The sequence below is a fragment of the Hypomesus transpacificus genome, chromosome 25 (assembly GCF_021917145.1).
Source record: "Hypomesus transpacificus isolate Combined female chromosome 25, fHypTra1, whole genome shotgun sequence".
NCBI lineage: Eukaryota > Metazoa > Chordata > Actinopteri > Osmeriformes > Osmeridae > Hypomesus > Hypomesus transpacificus.
Window position 1 is genome coordinate 5903246 of NC_061084.1, and position 18149 is coordinate 5921394.

General features: G+C 39.6%; 3 protein-coding genes across 7 annotated transcripts in view; 1 reads left to right on the top strand and 2 right to left on the bottom strand.

The window, feature by feature from the left end:
• Positions 1-242: 242 nt before the first annotated feature.
• Positions 243-3545, bottom strand: LOC124487148 (immunoglobulin superfamily member 3-like). 4 transcript variants are annotated; one of them, XM_047049238.1, is made up of 6 exons: positions 3478-3545; positions 2973-3317; positions 2414-2764; positions 2129-2254; positions 1826-1896; positions 243-1599 (listed from the first exon to the last, which is right to left on the bottom strand). In XM_047049238.1, the coding sequence occupies exons 1-6, from the start codon at positions 3518-3520 to the stop codon at positions 1498-1500; spliced, it is 1038 nt and encodes a 345-aa protein (XP_046905194.1). In that variant the 5' UTR covers positions 3521-3545; the 3' UTR covers positions 243-1497. The 4 variants fall into 4 exon arrangements, 3 of the variants coding, with proteins under 3 accessions (XP_046905194.1, XP_046905195.1, XP_046905192.1); XM_047049236.1 differs by having other exon boundaries at positions 245-1599; positions 2129-2260; XM_047049239.1 differs by lacking the exon at positions 2129-2254 and having other exon boundaries at positions 244-1599.
• A 3942-nt stretch (positions 3546-7487) lies between these two features.
• Positions 7488-11193, bottom strand: LOC124487050. 2 transcript variants are annotated; one of them, XM_047049065.1, is made up of 7 exons: positions 11056-11193; positions 10766-10923; positions 10225-10584; positions 9589-9939; positions 9299-9439; positions 9069-9136; positions 7488-8839 (listed from the first exon to the last, which is right to left on the bottom strand). In XM_047049065.1, exons 2-7 carry the CDS (start codon positions 10869-10871, stop codon positions 8708-8710), a joined length of 1158 nt encoding a protein of 385 aa, XP_046905021.1. In that variant the 5' UTR covers positions 10872-10923; positions 11056-11193; the 3' UTR covers positions 7488-8707. The 2 variants fall into 2 exon arrangements, with proteins under 2 accessions (XP_046905021.1, XP_046905022.1); XM_047049066.1 differs by having other exon boundaries at positions 9299-9433; positions 10766-10835; positions 11056-11172.
• A 1051-nt stretch (positions 11194-12244) lies between these two features.
• Positions 12245-18149, top strand: part of dock11 (dedicator of cytokinesis 11) — a 51098-nt gene continuing 45193 nt past the window's right edge. Inside the window, 3 exon segments of the mRNA XM_047048854.1 lie at positions 12245-12675; positions 16809-16925; positions 17379-17468. Of these exon segments, the coding sequence (XP_046904810.1) occupies positions 12574-12675; positions 16809-16925; positions 17379-17468 (309 nt within the window). The 5' untranslated portion in view covers positions 12245-12573.

Genomic DNA, 18149 nt, shown 5'->3' on the forward strand with positions numbered 1-18149 from the left:
TAGACACAGCTCTGTATAGGAGACCCCGCCTGACAACTCCTAGTTCCATGGGTTTAATGATTCCTGGATAGACTTCCCCTAAACCATATATGAACCAGTAGACAGTATGTTCTCCTGCACATGTCTGTGTGTATTGAACAGTTCAGAGCTACGCACTCCTGGCTGTAATGTAATAAAAACATCATTTTTAATGCCGTCATGGAAAAGGTTTAATACACGTAATTAGATTCTTAACTAACTTTGGGTAACTGATACAAAATCATCAAAATACAAATCTCACCTTTGAATAATGGAAGCGATACTTTATCGTCTTAAATTATCATCTTTAATCGCATTATTCACAGATTGTCCATATCATCCACAGAATTACATCGCTGAATTAGTTGGATGAATGTTTTATTTTTATTTTATGGGGTTATGATTTTTACATCAAAATAAGGGTTGTCCTTAACTCATCGTGAAGGTTGCTGCTGGCATATGTGTGATTATTTGTTTGATAACAGTTTGATACCAGTAGATGTGCCAGGCCAATTTGTTTATATCATGAAAGATGACTGATACTGGCTGACTTTTGTAGCCAACATCAAGATTACCTGCAGTACTACCACATGATACTTCTTCATTTTATTCACTTTGGGCTTTTTAACTGTTTTGTCTCGGGATTGGTTTCCTCCAGGAAGATAAGCCTATTCTAACACAGAAGAGCTGCACCCACAATGGCAACAGGATGTGCATTATTATAGTCCAGGTCATGTAATACTTTAATAACAATACAAATATTCACTAGGGATAGGGGGATCAAATAAAAATAGGATTTTGTTGAATTTTTCAAGGAACAATTTTCAAACAGGCGTAAGCTTGTTTGTAAAGTTTGAATTCAAGTCTAACAATTACAGAAATCATTGTAACTTACAGATTTTAATGATCACAACCAGAAATAGGCTGCACAAATGCTTCCTGAAACCTTTATGATCATAAGGTTTAAAAGGTGCATCTACATACAGTCATTTACATACAGTGGCTATTACATTACATAATTTAGTCATTTAGCAGACGCTCTTATCCAGAGCGACTTTCAGAAAGTCCAGGGACATTCCCCGAGGCAAGTAGGGTGAAGTGCCTTGCCCAAGGACACAATGTCATTTGGCAATCTACAGTACAGTTTGGACACATTTTTTTGACTGGTACTGTAGATTTTACGAACATCTAGGATCCTTTCATAATGTTTAAAGCGACAACAAAAAAATCTAAACATTAAAAAACACAATTATTGTAAAAGCTCAAGGATAATACACTTTATAAAGCAATGTAAAATTACATGAATACAACCATAACATCTATTGATACTACTTCAACCTAATTCTATCCTAAAGCAAAATAATGGTACATTACCTGATAAGACAGACTAAAACAGGTTTAGGTTTTATGTCTAACCAAAATATTTGTATAATAAGTCTCCAATTAACTGCTACTACCTTCTATCATGACTTACTTTTCTCACTTCAGTGTAGATTGGGTTTTCTTCTGTCTCCTGGGCTTGGTTTTCTTCTTGTCAGTGAACTTTAAAGTGGAGTAGTTCAGGTCAACATCATCACTGACCTGGGACAAAATAACACAGAATAATTACAACAATTTGTTACAATATGCTGAAATTTGTTTATGCTGGTAAACAAGCAAGTTCATGGTAACTACTCACAATTACACATAGTGAGTAGTTCAATTGAATACAGAAGTACACCCAACAAGGTATACAGAAACTAAATCACCTATGCAGTGAAAGTACAGTACCAATTTTTAATTCAGGACTGTTTTCCTCTAAACTAACCTTTTCAAATTTTGCTCTGCTCACAGAGGCAGTCCTGTACTCTGTTTGGCAATCGGACGTGTCTGGCCCCTCTTAGAGTATAAACACATGAGAAAACACTTTCAGAATGATCCAAACTTAACATTTTAGAATCTGCCATACTGTACTTAAACTGTACTTTAAGTCAGTTCCCAGTGAGGAACTATTTAATGTTGTTCAGTAAAATGGGAATATTGTGAAAACTAAGTGCAAAATAGCTCCATAGTCCTTCTTAAATGTTAGAAGAGTACGCTGGTAATCCTTCATCGTAAAGACATTCAGTACCTGTGCAGACGTCACAACGTGTCCGCTTTATTTTCGAACAGACGATAATGTTGACAGTCACACTCATTATCGAAACGGTTGTCATCAGGCAAAATAGGATGAAGAGAAAAGGATGATTCTGACCATCTGAAACTTTGAGGCATCTAATTAATACTTCTCTTTTTATTCAGAATTAGGAAGGATTTGTTTGGAAAGAAATGTGGTTCAGATGATTATTTCAGTCAGATATCCACTTGGTATTTCAAATACGAAGATGTTTAAAATGTATTGGGATTAGTGGTTTACCTTGAGTGTCTTGCTTGATCCCATTCCCAAACAGTATCTCCCCACATGAGGTCACAGCACAGTAGTAAGTCCCAGCATCAGAGAGGCTGAGGTTCCTCTTGGGGAGGTTGTAGACACAGCTCTGTGTAGGAGAACCAGCCTCAGGGCTCTTCTCACACTGATCACTTCTGCCTCCATGGGTGTAAAGGATTCCTGGACGTGATTCTCCTGAGCCATGTCTGAACCAATAGACACTGTGTTCTCCAGAACAGATCTCAGTGGGTATTTTGCAGTTTAGGGTCACAGAGTCTCCTAATTTATGTGACTCAGACACTAAGTGCTGCAGAATAGTTCTGCTTTTCGGTTCAAATTCTAAAAAAGAATGTGAAAACTCAAACAATTCAATCAACACAGAAGGATGGAAATTATTTTTGATGAATTATGCAAGTCAGTAGGACCTACAAATTGGTTCCATTAAACGTTTTTATTTGTGTAAATATGTATGAGATATGTAAGTGACATCTATGAGCTTTTGTACAGAAATATGGAAAAAAATGTAATGCATTTATTAAGTCTTTACCTTTAACAATTAGAAGAGTTCCATCACCAAATGTGATGCCAAAGACTTGTGCACAGTAGTAAGTGGCTGAATCCTCTAGCTGAGTCTGGGTGATGGTCAGATTGCAACTATTGACTCCTCTTATCACATTAAGGTGTTTAGTGTCAGGTTTCCAATCTTTGGGGTTCAATATAAAGGAAGTTGGATATGATGTAACAATCAGAACGGGCTTCTGTCCAATAATCTGCTTGAACCACAGAACACCCTTATTATATGTACGGAGGCAAGTTAGATTCACACTTTCTCCCTTTCTGACCACCATGACATGATCTAGTTGCACAAAGATGTCCTCCTCCAATGTACTAACTGCCAACGTAAAAAGAAAACAAAGCTTTCAGATTTTTTTGACAATTTAGTTAGATTAATCCATAGTTAACATTAAATATTCAAAGAAATGTCCGAATGCCCATGATCATGAAAGGTAATAAATTCCTAAAGACAAAACTAAAATGTTTCAATGTCCTACCTGATTTAATATAAAACAAAAAGATGAGCCCAAACAGAATCATTTCGATGTCAGTTAACTCTGTATTTAACTAGGAAGTGGGAACACCCAGACACATTTATATAAGATTGTCTGCAATAAGTAGGAGGGGGCTATGAACTGAGTGATGCTATTGGCTATCCGGGCAATATCACGTCTTCCAATGAATCACAGTTCTCCGACCAAAGGGTGTTTAAATGGAGATTGGTAGCCTCTCAATGGTATTTGATAACTACTGCATTGAAAAAGAATTTCTCCAGCAGCAAAATATACATTAATTAAACCTATATTTCACTAAAGACATAGTTAAAAATTTGACAACACACTTTGGCTTTTTACAAAAGACACAGAAGCAGGGGTGTACGATATATTATAACTTTTTGAAAAAGCAAATGTGTCTCCCCTATTTAACATCCTCAGTGTTTAAAAAAAATACTGTCCCACCCACATCTATCAACAAACCTACTCCCCTGCATGACACCGTGTAATCAGACATCTATTCTGCCACAAAGTCATCACTGACCTGCTCAACACCACTTATTTCATTGCATCTGTTGAGTTTCTCTAAAGTCCTTGACCAAGAATAAAGCAAAAGTGAAACAGCCTCACAAGTATACATTCACATCAACACAATCTCAATGTAACTCACCTTTTCCAAAACAAAGGCAAGAGCTGAGGCGCAAGTAGTTGCAATATTTCCACTTATGTTACTTGTTTCTTTGACAAAGTGGCAATGTTCTTTTATTTGCTTCACCTTTGACCTTTGACCTTTGACCTATGTAGAGTAATATACCAATGGCCTACTACCATTAGCCTTTATTTATATCATCAACACAGTTCTCCAAAAGATTATCTTGGGTCATAGAATTCATTAAAAAGTTCAGCCTTTTATTATTGTTTATGTTTTTGTGAGCACTAAAATGGATAATTCACTGTGATGTGGACAGTGGAAAAGTTAATCATAACAATATTAAAGAATATTCCACATTAAATAACACAATCCAGGACTCTGTGTAGGAGACCCAACCTCAGGGCTCTTCGCACACTGATCATTCCTGCTTCCATGGGTGTAAAGGATTCCTGGATAGGATTCTCCTGAGCCATGTCTGAACCAAAAGACACTGTGTTCTCATGCACAGGTCTCAGTGTGTATTCTGCAGTTCAGAGTAACAGAGTCTCCTGGCTGAATGGACTCAGAAACTGGCTGCTGGACAACTTCTTTGATATTGGAACGGGAGTCAGGTGGCTGAGCGGTGAAGGAGTCGGGTTAGTAATCTAAAGGTTGCTAGTTCGATTCCCAGCCGTGTCAAATGACCGTGTGTCCTCGGGCAAGGCACTTCACCCTACTTGCCTCGGGGGGAATGTCCCTGTACTTACAGTAAGTCGCTCTGGATAAGAGCGTCTGCTAAATGACTAAATGTAAAAATGTTAATTCATCTTATGGGAGTCAGATGGCTGAGCGGTGAGGGAGTCGGGCTAGTAATCAGAAGGTTACCGGATCGATTCCCCGCCGGGTCAAATGATGGTGTGTCCTTGGGCAAGGCACTTCACCCTACTTGCCTTACTGTAAGTCGCTCTGGATAAGAGCGTCTGCTAAATGACTAAATGTAAATGTAAATGTAACCTGGACCTAAACATATTATGTCATATCATATTATGCAAATTAATGTATATAATACTTTTCCATAACAAAAATCACTGGAATTTACAATGAAAACGATCAGTGTCTCAAATGTCTCTCCAAGTTAGTCACAGATTCTCCTGGTTTGTGTTAGTAAGACACTCACGACTACACAAGAATTCTACTGCAGATGCACCCTGACAAGAGGATTTATAAAAACTTGGTGTAGATTTAGAAACTAAAATGTTTTGTTTATTTTTTGTTTATTAAATAATTCATTCTGCACTACGTTCCAGTTTCTGCGCCTGACTCCTGTCCCCAACCCTGACATTTGTACTGTTAACTTAAGGATAACTGATATATTTTGATGTCCTTTACTAAAGTCAAAATCCATCTGATTTGATTCTCAACAGTTTTCCATACAAACATGGATTACGTCTCTGCAATCACTATTTTCTGAGAGAAAGAGAGAGAGAGAGCAGAAATAGTCAATGTCCAGCATAGTTCCATCTCCACACAGTCTGTCCTTACAGGGGACGAGGGAGAGACAACATCCCAGTACTGTAGTCCCACTGTCAGACAGGGTAAGGTTTTGCAGATTAAATTCAAAAGGGTAATTTCATACTTAAAGAGTGTTCATATGTCTCCAACATAATGACTGAGTTAAGACCATTGAAGTGTTGCAGCCAAGTACTGAAAGTGAGAATACCAGACCAGTAGCATGCATCCTGCAGAAAGCCACAATCAGAGTAAACGAGCAACGCAGAGTGAGAGAGAAAGAGAGGGAGAGAATGATAAGGTAACAGGGTGTGAGACGGCACTGTACTTACAGACGACCACAGAAAACAAAAGAAAAGTGTAGAGCATCTGACCCTATGAACAGGTAGCACTAGATGAGATCATCTTTATTCATTTACAACATTAGGATCTGCTCATTCTCTGCAGGTAAACTCTGTATTGATACCCATGCACACACATCTTCACACTGATGCCAACACAACTAATGCATCTTTGTCAAGTGACCTATGTGATACTTTCCATTTGGAGGTGGAGCTGAATGACATGAAACACAGGGACTTCCTGTCTCCATAGAGATCATGTATAATGTGAGATACAGTATCTGGTCTCTATCATGCATCCACCAAGTCAACTTGGCCACAACTCTGAGCATGTTGTCCAACACCAATTCAACCCACACAATGCCTGACAATGTATAAGAAGAATCCTATCACATAATCATAATTTAGCTACCAGTTTCTGCTGTCTGGAGCAAAACATGCTGGATTTCTTATCCATTAGTGAAACATTTCATTTAAAACCTAGGGACAGATTTTTTTTTAATAAAATAAAATTAAGGTTTGCTTTACAAACAACGGATGTGAAGATCACTAATATATTACAGATCTTTAAAAATACATTATGGTAATAGTCCATCTTCATATCAATGCTGTTACATCTGCACATTATTTTACATCACTTAGGCCAATGATATATTGTGGCTCACTTCAACACAATTTCCTTCATTAACAAATTCAAATATTGAGGATTTATTTTAATTTTTTATAACATGACCTGAATCAGAAACCATTAAGAATGCTTTTGCTCCTGACTGAGAGATGAGTTACACATCTTCATGTCATGGTACATCGTCTGATTTGGCATGTCAAATGTGTTTCATATCTTACTACAGTATGTGCCACTAAGCTCTAGACCAAAAATAAACTGAAGTGAAACACGTCATGTCTGTCCTCTTCATGGAAAATAAAAGCTGCTACTGTAAAAGGTGTTTTTTGGTGGCTTGAATGTTTGTGGGCTTGCTGCACCAACAGTTTGAAGGAAGCTTCCTGTCTAAAGAGAGGGTTGGCCTTAGCTAGGGGTCTGACTGTGAAACTGTTGACTTTTACTGTAAGCACACCGCAAAGTCACTGTGAGGTTGATACAGGATACAGCTATATATACCATAAGAAGACATTATCATGAACCTCCTCTTGGGGTAGACACAGCTCTTTATTATACTAGGGTTAGGGATAATACTACTGCTATAAAAGCAGATTGATTCCTGGTTGGAATTCCCCTAAACCATATCTGAACCGGTAGACACTGGTCTCCTGGATGTCTCAGTGTGTTTTGGTATCACTAGAGGCTGGACCACTAGGTGGGGTGTAGGGCAATGCGTCACAACCTGACAGAGCAGGCAAAAGTGCGTTCAAACAAAGAAACCAATTCATTCAACACCAAAAATAGTATTTCAGGATTATTTTTAAGCAAAACAGAGGCTTCATAAAGTTACTCCTCATTTGAATATTACCTACGGTATACACAAAATCAAAGTTCCTCTGGCATTGAACTCAGTTTGTGCCAGGTACGCTCTCCTCTGCTTGGTGTGTGGGTCCACTCTTTTGTACTCTCTCTCTCCCACACTTGAGCTCTCGCTTCAGAGGGCTGAAGCATTTGCAACTTTCTGCGTGGTGCATTCTGGGAGATGTAGTTCTCCCGTCAGCCATCTTGATTCAGCTATTGATTTAAGACGTGATCAAAGTTGATCATTTAAGATTCAAATTAAGTGTATTAAACCTTTTCCATTACAGCATAAAAAAATTATAATGATCCAGTCCAGCCAGGAGTCTGTATCTCTGAATTGTTCAATACACTGTGGCATCACAAGAGGACATGTGGTAGAGGGGCGTTATGGTTGGCTGAATGTTTTAGATTAATGGAATTTTAAATATTTTGATTTTCACATCAAAATCAGGATTGTCATAATGTCACATGAAGGTTGCTGCTGGTATATGTGGGAAAATATGTTTGATAATAGTTTGATATTGATAGATGTTGCAGGCTATCAGTTGATTAAATCATGAAAGATGACTGATACTGGATGACTTCTGTATCCAACATCAAGATTAGCTGCACAACATGATACTTCTGTATTGTCTTAACCATGGGCTTTTTAACTGTTGTGTCTCGTTATTGGTTTCCTCCAGGAAGAGATTATTATTCAAGCACAGAAGAGCTGCACAACTGGCAGCAGGATCTGTATTATGATAGTCCAGGTAATGTAATACATATTTTTGAACAACAAAAATAACAATTTAAATATTAATTTGGAATGTGGGACAAATTGAAAGTGTATTTTGTTCAATTTTCCAAGGAACAGTTTAAGCTTGGTGTAAGCTTGTTTGTTAAGTTTCAAGGCAGTTCTAATAGTTACAGAAATCCATGTAATGGATTGTTATCGATATGTAATGATCACAAGCAGGAAGAGGTAGCACACATGCTTCATTAAACCCTTATGACCATAAAATGTAAGAGTTCACACAATTTGTTTCCATACAGTGTCAAATTATATTGTACCAACCTATTTGATGTATAATGTTTAAAACAAAAAAAGCAGAAAACTAAAAACGAAATTATTGTAAGAACTCAAGAATAATACACTCTACTAAGCAATGTAATATCACATGAATACAACAATAACATCTATTGATAATACTTCAACCTAATCCTATTCTATTGCAAAATAATGATTAGACAGACTAAAAAGGTTTACGTCCTATGTCAAAGGAAAATATTTGTATAATGAATTTCTAATTAGCTGCTACTGCCTTCTATTCGAAACTCCACTTCAGTGTAAATTGGATTGTCACTCTGTCTCATGGACTTGGTTTTCTTCTTGTCAGTAAACTTTAAAGTGGAGTAATTCAGGTCAACATCATCACTGACCTGGGACAAAGTAACACAGAATAATGACAACGATTTGTTACAATATCCTGTAGACTTTTTATGCTGGTAAACAAGCAAATTCCTGGTAACAACTCACATTACACAAAATTGGTGAGTAGTTACATTTAATACAGAAGTACACCCTAAAATGTATACAGAAACTAAATCATCTATGCAGTGAAAGTACTGTACCAATTTTAAATTCAAGAATGTTTTCCTCTAAACTAACCTGTTCATTTGCTCTGCTCACAGATGCAGTCTTGTACTCTGTTTGGCAATCGGACGTGTCTGGCCCCTCTTAGAGTATAAACACATGAGAAAACACTTTCAGAATCATCCGAAATTTTTACATTTTAGAGTCTGCCATACTGTACAAAAAAACGTGAAAACTAAGTGCAAAATAGCTTCCTTTTTAAATGTTGGAGGAGTACAATTCGTCATAGTAAAGACATTCAGTACCTGTGCAGATGTCACAAAGTGTCCTTTTCATTTTCCAACAGACGATAATGTTGACAGTCAGACTCATTATCGAAAAGGTTGTCATCAGGCAAAATAGGATGAAGAGAAAATTATGATTCTGACCATCTGGAACACCTGAAACTTGGAAAGCATCCAATGAATTCTTTTCTTTTTATTCAGAATTAGGAAATACTGTAATTGTTTAGAATTGAAATGGTGTTCAATGAACTATTTCAGTGTAGTCAGATATCCACTTGGTAGATATTTGATTAAATGTATTTGTGGTTTACTTTGAATGTTCAGCTTGGTCCCATTTCCAAATAGTATCTCCCCACATGAGGCCACAGCACAGTAATAAGTCCCAGCATCAGAGAGGCTGAGGTTCCTCTTGGGGAGGTTGTAGACACAGCTCTGTGTAGGAGACCCAGCCTCAGGGCTCTTCTCACACTGATCACTTCTGCCTCCATGGGTGTAAAGGGTTCCTGGATGGGATTCTCCTGAGCCATGTCTGAACCAATAGACACTGTGTTCTCCAGGACAGGTCTCAGTGTGTATTGTGCAGTACAGAGTAACAGAGTCTCCTGTCTGGATGGACTCAGAAACTGGCTGCTGGACAACTGCTTTGGTATTGGAACCTGGACCTAAAAACATTGTAATTGAATTCACTATACTGTCATGTTAGCTTGCAAGTTAATTATGTATAATGCTTGATATTAACAAAAGAAAATTGCGTCATATAAAAAAGTCGCCAAGTTATTAGTTAAATATTTAATAGAATACTACAAAAATATGAATGATGATTATCAAACCATTAGAATTAAGGGTGCAGTTACTAAATACATGTACATAATGCATTAGCATAGATACAGTAGCAATGAAATTCAATTAGTAAACAATTCAAATAAAAGAAGATGGGCATTAGGTACCTTTGAGAATTAAAAAAGTACCATTTCCAAATTGAATTGTGTTTGATATTTCAGCAGAACAATAGTATGTGGCTGAGTCCCCAGACAGCGTCTTGGAGATAATCAGATTACAGATATCCAATTCTCTTTTCACGCTCATACGATTGGTCACTTTGAAGTCATTGGCAAAGTTATTTTGAGGAAATATTTGTTCTGTGTAGTAATATGAGGATACCATTAAAATTGGTTTTTGTCCCATAGTTTGCTTAAACCAATGAACAATCAAATGTTTTGTGCAGAGGCAAGTGAAGGTCACACTGTCACCCAACATGGTCACAATTATAGGATCTGACTGGATTAAGTCACCAGAAAATGCACAAACTGTAAAAAGAAACAAAAGAAACAAACAATAGTGTGCTCAGACAATGATTTCCACCACATACAATTACTTAAACCACCATTACAGTACAATAATGAAAACCAAATACAATACAGCACATGACATGCCAGCATACTCTTAAGATAATACAATAAAATAACTTACAATTACAAAATGTCTTACCCAAGTTTATGTGAAACAAAAAGATGATCCAGCAGTTGATCATTTTAATGCCTGTTCCTCTGGCTTGTACCTTGCAAGTGGTAGTGGTGAGAACATACATATGCATACTGTATCAGGAGTTCCGTACAGTACAGTAGGAGGTACATAACTGAACCATCCTATTGAATGTCAGAAAAAGATTGAAAACGAACACATTTAAATGTGTCACAGGCAGTGTTCCTTACATGAATCACAATAAATAAAGATTTGATGGGGCTACACAATGACATGATGATTGAAGTTAAACTTACTTTCATAGCTTTCCAACAATATATATCTGTGTATTTCATTCCATTTGCCACACTCGATCACCCCACTTCTCTTCTATTGGATCTGTTTAGTGCATCTCTATAGCCCCTCACCAAGTGCACTACATATACTTTGAAAGTCACTTTTGTGTCGCGAGGCTTACACCAACACAATCACAATATTAGTCATTCTTTCAAAAAAGGAAGCAATTTTTTTGTTTGTTTTTTATTGGTCTTTCTCTGGCTGGAGATGTTTTCTTTCATCATCCTTTTGTCAGCCCACATCCTTTCACTGCTTAGCTCATCTTGCTGAGACTACATAGAGCTGCATTCAAACTGGTAAGTGGCTCCTCTTTGGACTTCAGGCCCACTCGTCTTAAAACGTTAGTCACTGTGATGTAAATAACTGTACTTAAGTTCTGGTCATCAATAACACACCCACAGATGAATTCTTACCTGTCTCTACACAGATGATGACTCTGCATGGGCCAGGCGGAGCACCTGCTGACTGGGGATTTTGGATTTACAAATAATATTCTTTCTCTGCAGAGAAAATTGAATGCAAATTTTTTACATGGCCTTGTTTATTTTGCTTATTTAATTAGGTTGCTTGATGTGGTTATTGGTGAAGACAGTTATAGTAATTCTTGTGTGCTCTAGACTCAATTTAAGTGGATTGTACACCAATCACACATTCTACAAAAAAAGCAAACAAAAACAAAAAACAGGCAGTTGTTTTTAAAGTAAGATAAGAGTACCATCTATGCTCTGACGCTAACGTGGCCTCAAAGTCCAAAAGCCTATACTGAAGTAGGTTCTATTGTCCTTTAAAGACGTTTCCAGGCTCTCTTCTCTCCCTGCTGACTGAGTAAGATTTAAATTATCTCTTGATCTGCAGTCAAATGTTTTAACCACTGAACTGAACGTTGATCTTCTGTTCGACTGAGCCATTCGTGAGGTTTCAATATAAGATGTGATTGGTTGCAATTGCCATCGAAGTCCACCAGAGTGCAGCATTTTCAAATACATGATATTTGAGGGTGTGTAAAACAACGGATTGTTTTTATTATTGACAATGTACGAGTAGCCTAGCCTAGGTACACCTTTACACAGTACACAGCACAATTCATGAGAAAACTTGTGTTCATATGGCTTTCTACTTATCAGAAAGTCAGGATCTATTTGTGCCTCTCACACCCATTTCAGTGCTCTGAAAAAACGGAGAACAGGGCAATTTAATATCGAGAGTGTAGAAGTGCTTTGACTTGCAGTTAGAAAAAAATAGGCTTTCACAGAGACAGACAGGTACACATCAGCCATGATGACTGGGTCTGACTTGTGAGTGACAACGCATCTGGCTGAGGAGGCAAGTGGGGATGCTCGAACCTGCCTCTCGTTACCAACTTGCCCCGCCTCACTACGCAACCGCTGGTCAACCACCCGCATCTGTCACAACCGCTGCTGCTCGGTACCGCGGCATGCTTACACCGGGACAACGGTAGTTTTAAAGAGAAAGATACAATGTCCGAGGTGCGAAAATTCACCAAGAGGTTGAGTAAACCTGGGACGGCAGCGGAACTCAGACAAAGCGTCTCGGAGGCTGTGAGGACATCGGTGGTCGTGGTTAGTAGCTATGGAGAACCTTTTATTCTCATTACCCGGTAGTAGCTAACGGTTCCTTGCTAACGCGTTTATTTTGACATGATGTCCATTGTCAGATAACCTTACTAGCTATCGGTACATATATTTGTCCATATGCACAAGACGGAGGCTGCCCTTGTAATTTCATATATTTTTTAGAGGATACTTTGTATACTTTACCGGTGATATTGTTTGTCGCTACTATAGCTAAGCAAAAACGTGTCAGACTCACAATTTACCAAGCGTCACAGGCAAGATGACACCGGCTTACTATTTGACTTCTTTATTATCCAGAAAACCAATAGCCTATAATGGATGCAAATTCAGTGATGTCAAAACCACACCACTTCATTGTGTATAGCTTGTGTTTTCTGTTGTTGCGTCTTTTTTGTGTGTGACATCGTTTAAATAGGATTTGGCATGGTATTTCAATACTCTTTCCATCATCTTCTTTGGTGTCTTTTGTGCGCTTGAGAAATAAAAGATGTTCCTGTTGTCCGACCAGCTCAGATTCGGCATGGTCGTGTTCTCGATGTCCCATTCTGCTGTTTTCCACTATGGTTATTTAGGAATGATAGATATTGAGATTTGAAAAATCTATTCTGTCAATTCTATGCTAGTGTCAACAACTTGCAAGTCTGGCTTGAAATCCTGAGATTGGACGTGGTTTGAGATGAATTACAGATAATGCTGATGAAGCATTCAGAGTAGTGAGCTTGCCTAGACTATTTTTAATCATTTGCAGAGGGGTCCTTGCAGATTCTCACCAGTGTGTCTTTATGTTGTGTGTTTGTGTGTTGTAGTATTCACTCCATTTATTTGTTTTGTTGGAGATAAATTCCTAAAAATAAATGCGTGTGTGAAAGACATGATTCATTGTGTGACCTCAAACAAGGAACATATCTGTTCAGAGACTTATCTCACACAAATTAAAATGTACTCAATTATCAGTTAAAGCAATGCACAGTACAGAGGGGATACAAACCTGAAATCTCTTCATTCGCAGTCAAGCGCAATAACTGCTAAGCTACACCTTCCCTTAAAGTTTGCTGTCATGAGAATAATACAAATCACACACCTCCACGATTAGCTCAATCAAAATGGGTAATGGATTTTTGAGTACCTACAGCATCTTGCCCCCTTTCAGGTCTCATGATGATGATGATGGTGGTACTGACGCAACAACATGTACACATCTTGTGATAGGAAAAAAACAATTCTACACAGACCTCAAACACACACTAGCAGACTCTAAACTGTGTCTGGTCAAGTGGCGGATGAGCCTCAGGGTAATGGTAGTCATGGTAACGGAGAACAAGCACTGTTTTGTAGAGGTCGCACTGCTGGTGTTCTCACATGGGAATTCCCTTGAGCCAGGCTACAACCATGCTTCCTGTGTGTGTGTGTGTGTGTGTGTGTGTGTGTGTGTGTGTGTGTGTGTGTGCATGTGTGTGTGTGTAGATCTGGGTCCTAATTGGTCAATAGTTCGTCCCTGGCATCTCCTCTTGTTCTGTCATCCTCTCTATCTCTTGTTTTGCACTGGAAGGTGGTGTCACTGGTGGGTCATCCAATTCACATTATTCTGGAGGTTTGCTCTGTGAGCTATTGAATCTGAAAATAAAGTAACCAGACCTATGACGTAAAATAGACAGATGGCCAATCAGTCCTTTTCAAATCAAATCAAGTTCATGACATCATATATAAATATAGCTTACTTTGAGGCACTTGAGGAGTCTAGTTTAGTTGTGATGTAGGCCTGATCTGGATTATAGTGTGTGTTTAACCAAGTCAATGTGAAGAGTTATGACATTCTCGTGTCTGTGCTAATAGTAAATACACATATTGGAGCACTTACTGGGGTCAGAGATAGGCCAGTGGAACTGTTGAATACATGTGTGTGTGGGGGGTGTATGTGTGTGTGTGTCGGTGTATGTGTGTGTGCACACATGTGTGTTTGTAGCCTGCTCGGTTTCTTACAGCCCATCTGGTTGAGTTCTCTTTGGTCTCCACTGAACCGTATTCAGAAACAGACATCTGGAAATGTACTTTTCTCACTAACATTAAGGCCTCGTGCCCTCCAGCATGTTGAAGTCACAGTCTATGTTCGCCAACTGATGTTCGAGGGTTCAAGCCAGACAGATAGCTGAGTCGAGTAAGGAAAACGAGTGCCATAAACAAGTTGAGAAAGTGAGTTTGGGCATGTAGTTAGGGGAAGGCGGCTACGCCCCTTAGTCAGGCCCTGTCTTGTGTCATCTCCCTGCTCTTTGTCAATCTCTCTCTCTCTCTCTCTCTCTCTCTCTCTCTCTCTCTCTCTCTCTCTCTCTCTCTCTCTCTCTCTCTCTCTCTCTCTGTATGTCTTTCTGTCTCTTTTCTATTTCCCTCTCTCTCTCTCTCTCTCTCTCTCTCTCTCTCTCTCTCTCTCTCTCTCTCTCTCTCTCTCTCTCTCTCTCTCTCTCTCTCTGTCTCTGTCTCTGTCTCTGTCTCTGTGTCTGTGTCTCTCTCTCTCTGTCTCTCTCTGTGTGTCTCTCTCTGTCTCTCTCTCTGTCTCTCTCTCTGTGTCTCTCTCTCTGTAACATGATCGGTGTTGTAATGGAACGACGATGCTGCCTGCTGAAGGTCTCTGTGGTTCCACTGCTTCCCCAGCCCGTGTCACATGACAGGAAGCTGTTGTGCTGCTCAGGGCGCCCTACTGCTCAGCGTGACCTGATGCGTTCAGCAGGCAGGGCCTAGGTTACTGTAGGACCCCTCTGTGTCGTCGACTGGTGTTGAATTCGTCAGAGTTACTTCTAGGATTTCTAGGAGTATTTAAAACTTTAATACAAGGAATTGTGTTGTTGTTGTTTCATGGGGTTTAATGGGCTTTTTATGCCCATGGTTTAGACTGATTCGGCATTAGTAAGAAGAGAGCGTGTGAGAGGAGAGAGAAAGAGAGAGAGAGCTAGAGAGAGAAAGAGAGAGAGAGAGGTGGACAGTGCTGAGAAGGTCTTAGCTGCGCGTGCTTTAGCCTCGGGTTACCACAAAACTGTCACAATTCCAAAAAAGGCAGAAGGGGGCGTTTCTTAGACAGAGAGAGGGTGGAGGTTCAAGGGGAGAAGAAGAGAGCGCATGAGTACGAAAGAGGGAGAAAGAGAGGGAGAGAGATGATTGTGTCGTGTGCCGTTCTGTGCACCAACTGGAAGGGAAGTCAGTGACAGAGACCTAAACGTTACCCCTTGATAGCTGCAGCACAGCCCATGGCTTCAGCTGTGCGAGGCTCGCTGCCCATGGAACATGAACTCCCCCCACCCCCAACACACACACACACACACACACATACAGCTGTGCACTGAGCTGTGTGTGTGTACCCTGGATAGGAGCTGATGGTGCCTTAGCCACATGCGTCTATGAAGGAGGGTCTATGTTAGTTCTATCACACACTGAGGTGATCCGACCTGACACCTGTTAGCAGCCTTTATTAGTGAGGGCACACAGGCTGCAGCTGCCTGTAGGCCTAAGCCATGATTTAACAACCTGAATTACACTGAAAAACAGCCTGAACGTGTAGTCAAGGCAAAAATATTCTTGCTTATCTTCCTGGAGGACTTGCAGAAACTGGCTCATTCTTTAAATTCATTATTCATTGTTTATGGCTTGTTGCTTGGCTTTGCACCATATGACCTAGTTGTGGTGGAACCGGTGCGATTTCAAGTTCAAAATATGGGATATGAAATCATTTGGCTTCTCTATGAAACTTGAAACGGGATGTCACTGCAGAGTTCTTGCAGGGGGCGGCCATCTTTGTTCAGTTGTTCCTTGTTGTCTTTACTTTTGTCCTTCTTCCTCTTGAGTAATTTATCAATGGTTGACGATGTTACTAACCCTTCTGGTCTAGTTAATGTTCCAGTTCTTCTGACCCCTCTAAATTTACTGAGGTAAATGAGTAAGAGTAGCGAAGCGCTAAAGTCACAATCACATTTTTCAGGTTGTCAGGGAGTTTTCCAAACAGAGTAGGTCTGTCTGAACAACAACATCTAACCTGAAGCCTTCGCTCTAGCAGACCATAAACAGATCAGGTGAGCGGGTTCCAGGCCGGGTCATGTTTTCCAGCCTCTGGGTCTGACTGCGTTCTGTTACAGGAGCAGCCCAAAATCATCGAGCCGTTGGACTACGAGAACGTGGTGTTCCAGAGGAAGGCTCAGATCCACAGCGACCCCCACAGAGACCTGCTGCTCTGCCCCGCCGACGATGTCTCGGTGAGAGTCACAACACTACAGTACCCAGGGTACACTGCACTGGGCCGGCCTATCGCAGGCTTCGGTAGTAGCATGCGGGATGAATATAGAATAGGCATACATTTATTGGAGAGCTGTTGCAAAATCGCAGTTTTTGCATGGAAATATTTGTAGTCAGTTAGTTTTTGTATTGATTTTTTATGACCACTAGGTTTTAGAAGATGTAACGAGGTTCATTTATCGCACTCTGAAGTGAAAAAGTTTTATTGGTGGATGTGATTAAACCCGTCAGATCGAATCTTGTCTCATCATCAGCTCACTCCCAGACAGTTTATTGTGTCTCATTCCCAAACACATGTGGTTCTGTTCTGAGGCATAAAGCTCCATGTGGCATTCCCATCCTGACAGACTACATGTGTGTGTGTGTGTGTGTGTGTGTGTGTGTGTGTGTATGTGTCGTGTTTGTGTCTGTAGGAGTCCCAGATCTCTCGCCAGAGGCGGACCCTTGTTCCCTCCGTCCCCCAGAATGCAGAGCGAGAAGCCCAGAGTCTATTTGCCAAAGAGGTACTCACTCATGCCATGGTTGTGCTGCTCTAATAGGATGTCAGCCTGAAAGCAGTTCAACGAGATTGTAAATAGACTTTTAAGGAATCACAGTGTGATTAAAATCAAAAGAAAATTGGCACGGTGTGAAGACTCAAATCTTTTGCCTCCATTTTATGACAACCATATGGCGTTAAAACAACAGCCATTGGAATACATGAAATCTCATGAAGACTTGAGACATTACTGAATTTATTTGAGTGCATGTACGATATAATGTAAGAATTTCATTGCTCTTCTTGATATAGTTATGTCAGTGTTAGGTCCAGTTACTATGACAATGCTCACTTGAACATGATCAAATTTTTATACTGTAAATTTAAAGCCAGAATTGACTGGCTTTGAAGTGTGCCAAGACATACAGCACACTTCATACAGCAACTGGCTAACGATCAAGCTCAAGTATGGAGATTGTAGTCTTCCTCTACAAACCTTCTCCATAACGCAATGCAAAAGGAATGTGCAGTTAGGTCACTTTAGCTACAGAGTGATAGTCACATCATACATATCATGAAACACCTTGTTTGTGCATCGATAGTCCTAGGGCTGTGTTAGTCAATTGAGTTTTTATTACAATTCATCAAATAGAAAAGGTTTTGTGTTTTGAGTGTTCCTAATGGAGTTGTGTGTGGAACTGTTTGG